The following is a 7,449-nucleotide window of genomic DNA, read 5'->3' as shown; positions in this document are numbered from 1 at the left end:
TTCCAGGAGTCCTATGGTTCTTTGGAGTTCTCTAAGTATAAGATCATACTGTAGCAAAGAGGGAGAGTTTGACCTCCTCTGTTCCCACTAGGATGCTCTTTATTTCCTTCTCTTGCTTGACTTCCAGCACTATGTTGAATGGTAGTGGCAATAGAGGACAAAAGTGGAAAAGCTTGCAGTTTTACTTCATTCAATAAAATATTAGCTGTGAGTTTGTCATAGATGGCTTGGATCAGTTTAAAAAAATGAGTCACCTATTCTTACACTCTTCAGTGTTCTAATTAGAAAAGGATGCTGGATTTTATTGAACGCTTTTTCTGCATTTATTGAGAGGATCATATGGTCTTTGTTTTTGCTTCTGTTGATATGGTCGATTACACAAGTTTATGGACTTAGGTATGTTAAATAGGAAAGGATATTTGTATATTTTGCATCAGACAAAAGCTTGATAATTAGGATTTATAAAAAACTCAAATTAATCAACATGAAAAAAACCAACAATCCCTCGTATCAATGGGCAAGAAAGATGAATAGAATCTTCTCTAAAGAAGACAGATGGGCTCAGCGCCTGTGGTCCCAGCTACTTGGGAGGCAGAGATAGGAGACCTGCTTGAGCCCAGGAGTTGGAGGTTGCTGTGAGCTGTGATGCCATAGCACTCCACCCAGGGGGATAGCTTGAGGCTCTGTCTCAAAAAAAAAAGAAGACAGATGAATGGCTAACAAACATATGAAAAAATGTTCATTGTCCCTAATTATTAGAGAAATGCACATCGAAACCACCCTGGATATCATCTAACCCCAGCAAGAATGGCCCATATCACAAAATCTCAAAACTGAAGATGCTGGTGTGGATGGATGTGAAGAGAAGGGAACACTTTTACACTGCTGATGGGATTAAACTCGTACAATCTTTTTGAAAAGAAGAATGGAGAACCCTCAAAGAACTTAAACTAGACCTCCCATTTGATCCTGCAATCCCATTATTGGGCATCTACCCAGAAAAAAAAATCCTTTTACCATAAGAACACTTGCACTAGACTGTTTATCACAGCTCAATTTACAATTGCCAAAATGTGGAAACAGCCTAAATGCTCACCAACCCAGGAAAGGATTAACAAACTGTGGTATATGTATACCATAGAATATTGTTCAGCCATTAAAAAAGATGGAGACTTTAGATCTTTTGTATTAACCTGGATGGAAGCCAAACACATTATTCTTAGCAAAGCATCACAAGAATGGAGAAACAAGAATCCTATGTACTCAATTCTGATATGAGGACAATTAATGACCTTGTACACACTGGAGAAAGGGGACAGCAGAGAGAGGGAAGTCAGAAGGGGGTTGAAGGGGGGGTCATAGTGTGTGACACACCTTTTGGGGGCAGGACACAATTATAGGAGGGACTTTACCTAACAAATGCAATCAATGTAACCTGGTTCAAAAAACTAAAATAAATAAATAAATAAGAAAGAAGAAAAAAATCTATTAGAACTTAATTTATGGCCTAACATAGGGTCTATCCTGGAAAATATCCCAGGGGTACTGGGAAGAATGTGTTTGCTGTTGTTGTCTGGGAGAGGAGTCTGTATACGTCTGTCAGATCTAGATGGTTTATTGTAGTATTTAAGTCCTTTATTTTCTCACTTATCTCTTGTGAGATATTGAACTCTCAACAATTATTGTAAAAATGTTTTTTTCTGTTCAATTATATAATTTTTTGCTTTGTAAAAAGAAAATAATAATAATAATTTTCAAGAAAAATAATGTCCTGGAATATGATGTACTATATATTAATTCAATGAAGTTCATTATGCTGCTCTATTTTAGTAACATGAATTTTTGTTACAATTTATTTAGAATACATGTAGTATAAGCATACCTCAGAGATATTGTGGCCTTGGTTCAAGACCACTACACTGAAGCAAATATTGCAATAAAGCAAGTCACACACACATACACTAGCCAGGCATTGTGGCAGGCATCTATAGTCCCAGCTACTTGGGAGGCTCAAGCCCAAGAGTTGAGGTTACCATGAACTATGATGCCAGGGCACTCTAACCAGCAGAATGAAACTCTGTCTCCAAAACAAAAATAAAAAATCTAAGGAACTGATAATCCTGATTTTTAAAGATTATCCCATTAAGAAAGAAATAGAGATGCACTTCCCAACTCACATTATGAAGCTAATACATTCTCAGCATCAAAATTACAGAATAATACTAGAAAGTTATGCCTATCAATATTAGAAAGTTACTTTAAGGCTAATCTCAAATATAAATATAGACTGAAAATTCTAAATTAATAATAGAAAATCAAATCCAGCAACATATATACAGATTATGTATATGTAAGGGCTCTTACTAAGAATGCAAAAGTGGTTTAACATCAGAAAAAGCTATTGATAAGAGTCAGCACATTTATAGATTAAAAGAGAAAAAAATATGATCATGACAACAAATGCAGCAAAAGCACTTGATTAAAATTTAAGACCCATTTGAAAAATTTCCAGAAAAATGGGGATAGAAGGTTGTTTAAAAGACTACCACCAGGCTTGGCGCCTGTGGCTCAAGTGGCTAAGGTGCCAGCCATGTACACCCAAGGTAGCAGGTTCGAATTCAGCCCGGGCTCGCCAAACAACAATGACGGCTGCAACCAAAAAATAGCCGGGCATTGTGGTGGGCACCTGTGGTCCCAGCTACTTGGGAGGCAGAGGCAGAAGACTCACTTGAGCCCAGGAATTGGAGGTTGCTGTGAGCTGAGATGCCACGGCACTCTACCCAAGGGGACAGCTTGAGGCTCCTGTTTAAAAAAAAAAAAAAAAAGACTACCAACAGCTCAGCACCGTAGCACAGCACATACACCGAGTATGGCGTGTTTGAACTCGGCCCAGGCCAGCTAAACAACAATGACAACTGCAACAAAAAATAGCTGGGTGTTGTGGTGGGTGCCTGTAGTCCCAGCTACTTGGGAGGCTGAGGCAAGAAAATCGTTAAGCCCAAGAGTTTGAGGTTGCTGTGAGCTGTGATTCCATAGTGCTCTACTGAGGGCAACATAGTGAGACTCTGTCTCAAAAAAAAGACTAGGCTCGGTGCCTGTAGCTCAAGTGGCTAAGGTGCCAGCCACATACACCAGAGCTAGTGGGTCTGAATCCAGTCTGGGCCTGCCAAACAACAATGACAACTACAACCAAAAAATAGCCGGGTTCTGTGGTGGGCGCCTGTAGTCCCAGTTACTTGGGAGGCCGAGGCAAGAGAACTGCTTAAGCCCAGGAGTTGGAGGTTGCTGTGAGTTGTGATGCCACAGCATTCTACCCAGGGTGACAGCTTGAGGCTCTGTCTTAAAAAAAAAAAAAGACTACTAAAAGCAAAGAAAACATAATTCTTGATGTTAACATACACAAGAAATGCTTATTCCCTATAAAGTCAGGGATAAAACAAGAATGTTTATTATCACCAATCACACTTACTCAATTATACTAGTGCCCCTATCTAGCCAGAGAAAGAGACAGATGGGAACAGGAGAGGAGGGGAAGGGGACAAATTTATATGTAAGTGCACCAAAATATATGTACAAGAATGTTCACAGTACCATTCTTTGTTTTAGCTCAAAACTAGAAGCAACCCAAAATGTCCATCGACTGCAGAATGAATACCTAAATTGTGGTATATACTTCCAGTAGAACACTATAAAAAAAAAAATGCACAATTGCTAAACGTACAATGGGGACAAACCTCAGAGACTGTTAGCAGAAGAATCCAGACACAAAAGAATCCATACTGAGTTCAAAAACTAATCTGTGGTATTAAAATCAATATAGTTTATTACTTATCAAATAGTATATTATCTGTCAAATATAGTATATTATCTATCACAGTGGAAGAGTGACAATTGAAAGAAACAGGAGTGAAGCTTCCAGAGTACAAGCAATATCTTACTTCTTGATCTGAGTGACAGTTACATGATTGTGTTCACTTTGTGAAAATTCAATGAGCCATAAACTTATGATTTAAATATGTACTTTTCTGTATATATAACTTAAAAAAAATATAAAAGTTACAAAAATATTATGATACCCCAGAAATAAACCTGATTATGAACTGTGCATGCCAGGAATGGTGGCGTGTGCCTGGAAGCCCAGCTACGAAGGAGGCAAGGGTAGGAGGATCACCCTAGCCCAGGAGTTTGGGACCAGCCTGGGCAACACAGTGAATAACCATCTCAAAAATTTTTTTAAAAATAAGAAAACACTGTGTAAGATCCTGCTGGAGAAAACTTGACCATACAATCATAAATTTTATAATAAAGAGCAAAAAGGAAGAAAAAAAAGTGTTTGTGTATAGTAGAGGGACTTTCTGACAGTGATTCAAGCAATAAGGAAGTTAGTACAGAGAGAGCTAAGTAGTTTAACAAAATCAAGAATGCAGAAACAAAGCCAACAACATCCAAAGAAACATGACATACAACAGAGGGGGCATTACAAACCTGTGACCAAAGAATGGCTTATCAATAAATGATGTTGGCACAACTTGTTACCCGTATGGAAAAGAAAGCTAAAATTTGATGTCTTATCTCACATGATAATCAGAAATAAATTACTACTGGATGGGGAAGGATTTCTTTAAGAAGACACAAAAACCATAAATGATAAAGGATTGAAAAATATGACTACACTAAAACCATGTCCAGCAAAGACACTAAAAAAGTATTAGTAAAAAGCAAAGAAAATATTTGTAACATGTACAATCAACAAAAGAGTAGCGTCCCTAATATAGAAAGAATCCAATGCATCTGAAAGAAAAAGTCAAACCATCAACTTCTTAAAGAGGCAATTAAGAATACAAAACTGAATAGCCCACAAAACATCAAAAGACGCTGCTTCTATGCTGCAGTTAATGTCTAGTTCACTGAAAGACTGCAGCACTGCAGGCATCACAAGTCTGGTTTCTGGTTCTACCGCTAATTAGATATGACCAAAGACAAATTTCTCACAAGCATACCTCAGTTTCCTCATTTACAAAATGATAAGATATGGATTCACTAGATAATTATAAGGATTTCTTCACCTGGAAATGATATCCCTTCAATGGATAATTAGAAGGATGAAATTAGTAAATGTATGGGAACTTTTAAAGAATATAATGCAACATACAGATCAAAAGTTACTACTACTCTCACTATTAACAGAACATAATCTTCTAAGCATTAATGTTCTTTCATCAACTTGTTAATTTTCCTATTAACAGAAAGGGAAAGATCTGTATGGAATCAGAAAAAGAGAGTCTGGGAAAATATTTAGCAGCTTATATCTAACACTATCTTTGGGAATGGACTCCTTGACCCACCACTATAAATAGGCAGTCTGCTTGACAATTTTCTGCCCCTCATTCAACAAAATTTTTGAATATATACTATATGTCAGACCCCATTAGACGTTAAATAAGAAAGACATAGAACCCTATCTTCAGCCAGCCCAGCATGTAAGAGAGATAACAAACAATAATCAATTTTACAATTAATTAATATTAACTACTGCTGTTCTAAATGCATCAAAGGTAAAATAATAGTATGCACAAGGGCAGGTAACAGGGGACCTGACCTAGTCTAAGAGGTCAGGGAAGGCTTCCCTGAGGAAGTGGTATTTAAGCTGAGACCTGTGGTACATCAAAGTCTCATTCTTAGATGACACAAGCCATTAAGATCATCCATCTAAATCCATGGCTCTAATACCCCCTTCACCCAACAATCTTCTGGTTTTCATTATACTTCCAACATGCATCCTCCCATAAGGAGAGAATATAGTAATCCCAGCCACAAGCATTCTGGTTTTCTTGGCACTTATACCTCTAATTCTAAACCTAAAAGAAAGAAATTAGGCATTTTCTGAGCTATCAAGAAAATGAATAAGACAGTAATGAGAAAATAGGCCCTGGGTCCTAATGCTGTCTCTGCCACTGTGACCTTTTAAGCAGTAACTAAACTACCTGAGACACCATTTCCTCGTGTGGGCAAAAGGAGAAATCCAGCACATCTCTGAGACCTCTGCCAGCTATGGTAATTGAAGGGCCAAATATATGTATAAAAAAGGGGTATGGAGAGGAGGTCGTATGTCTCTACCTTTGGCTTTCTTGGTAGCAAAATGGCGGACCGGGACAGATGAAAAGGCTATACATTGCCTATGATCACGTTGTCTTTCACTCTCAGTCTTCAGCGTAACTTCTGAAACAGGTCTGGTCAAGGCTGCAAGGTAATTGCGAAAGGCAGGGTGGACCACACGGAAGCACTTTAATCCCAAGGCCATGACTGAAGACAATCCTTGGGAACCTCCACTAAAAAGAATAAGACAAAAAGGGAAACCTAAGTAAAAGAGACCCTATTATAACTTCAGAGAATAATTTGTACCAATTATGTAGCAACTTCTATAAACTGAGCTATATACTAGGCAACTTAAATATATTACATCAATTCCTTTCCCAACAGCCCTAGAAGGAAGTAATATAGCCACATTTTACAGGATGAAGAAGTGAGGCTCAGAGAGATTTAAGTTACTTGCCCATGGTCTATAAAAATCCAAGCTCTTTCCACCACATCAAAATACCTGTTAAGCAGGCTCTGTGCCCATAGTACAATGGTTATGGTGCCAGCGATATGCACTGAAGGCCGGTAGGTTGGAGCCCAGTCCAGACCAGCTAAATAAAAATGACAACTGCAACAAAAAAATAGCCAGGCACTGTGGCAGGCACCTGTGGTCCCAGCTACTTGGGAGGCTGAGGCAAGAGAAGTGCTTAAGCTCATGAGTTTGAGATTGATGCGAGCTGTGATGCCACAGCAGTCTACCAAGGGTGACATAGTGAGACTCTGTCTCAAAAATAAAAAAAAGGAAAAAAAAATACCTGTTAAGCAAACGTGCAACAGACTAAACCTTTAATGATGATAATTAAATCCTTACTTAGGAAAAAGCATAAAATCTTGATAAAGTCTGAAGAGGGAGAGCAGAGGACAAGAAGAGGGCTTTAAATTTAAAAAGCCATTTCAACAGGCATAAAATGACTGGAAAATTCACACGACAGCATTTAATTAAAATTTTCTTTGGTTCTTTATGCACTGATTACCAATTAGAATGCACTTTACTTTAATGTGAGTATGAACCATGATTGAGGTTTGAGGTCTTCTGTGGTATAGAACTAAAGGTCTGGAAAATGCCACCCTCCACTGTGTTAACACAAGTTATATATTATACTTCTAAGGCCTTTGACCAAGGAAAGATGCTATTGCCAACAGCTACCTCTGGGATAGAACACAGTCCTAGCCAGCTGATGCTTCTGCCAGGAATCTGGCTACCATTCAGCTCAAAATTAAAAACACTTATCAAAACCCTGGAAGCTGCTAACTTTTTTTTTTTTCTTGAGACAGAGTCTTAGTTTGTAACACTCGGTAGAGTGCTATGCT

The 7,449-nt window shown here is 38.2% G+C and overlaps 1 protein-coding gene across 1 annotated transcript in view; it reads right to left on the bottom strand.

Annotated features, from left to right (window-relative positions):
• The window catches only part of MRRF (mitochondrial ribosome recycling factor), a 68,696-nt gene that overhangs the window by 55,949 nt on the left and 5,298 nt on the right, over positions 1-7,449 (bottom strand). Inside the window, exon 2 of the mRNA XM_012802430.2 lies at positions 6,118-6,329. Coding sequence (XP_012657884.1) covers positions 6,118-6,301 — 184 coding nt within the window. The 5' untranslated portion in view covers positions 6,302-6,329. The remainder of the gene's footprint in view (positions 1-6,117; positions 6,330-7,449) is intronic.

The sequence above is a fragment of the Otolemur garnettii genome, unplaced genomic scaffold (assembly GCF_000181295.1).
Source record: "Otolemur garnettii isolate 467f Iridium unplaced genomic scaffold, OtoGar3 scaffold00014, whole genome shotgun sequence".
In the NCBI taxonomy this organism is placed as follows: Eukaryota; Metazoa; Chordata; class Mammalia; order Primates; family Galagidae; genus Otolemur; species Otolemur garnettii.
The sequence above is the reverse complement of the archived record's forward strand: the minus strand, read 5'-3'. Positions and strand labels throughout refer to the sequence as shown.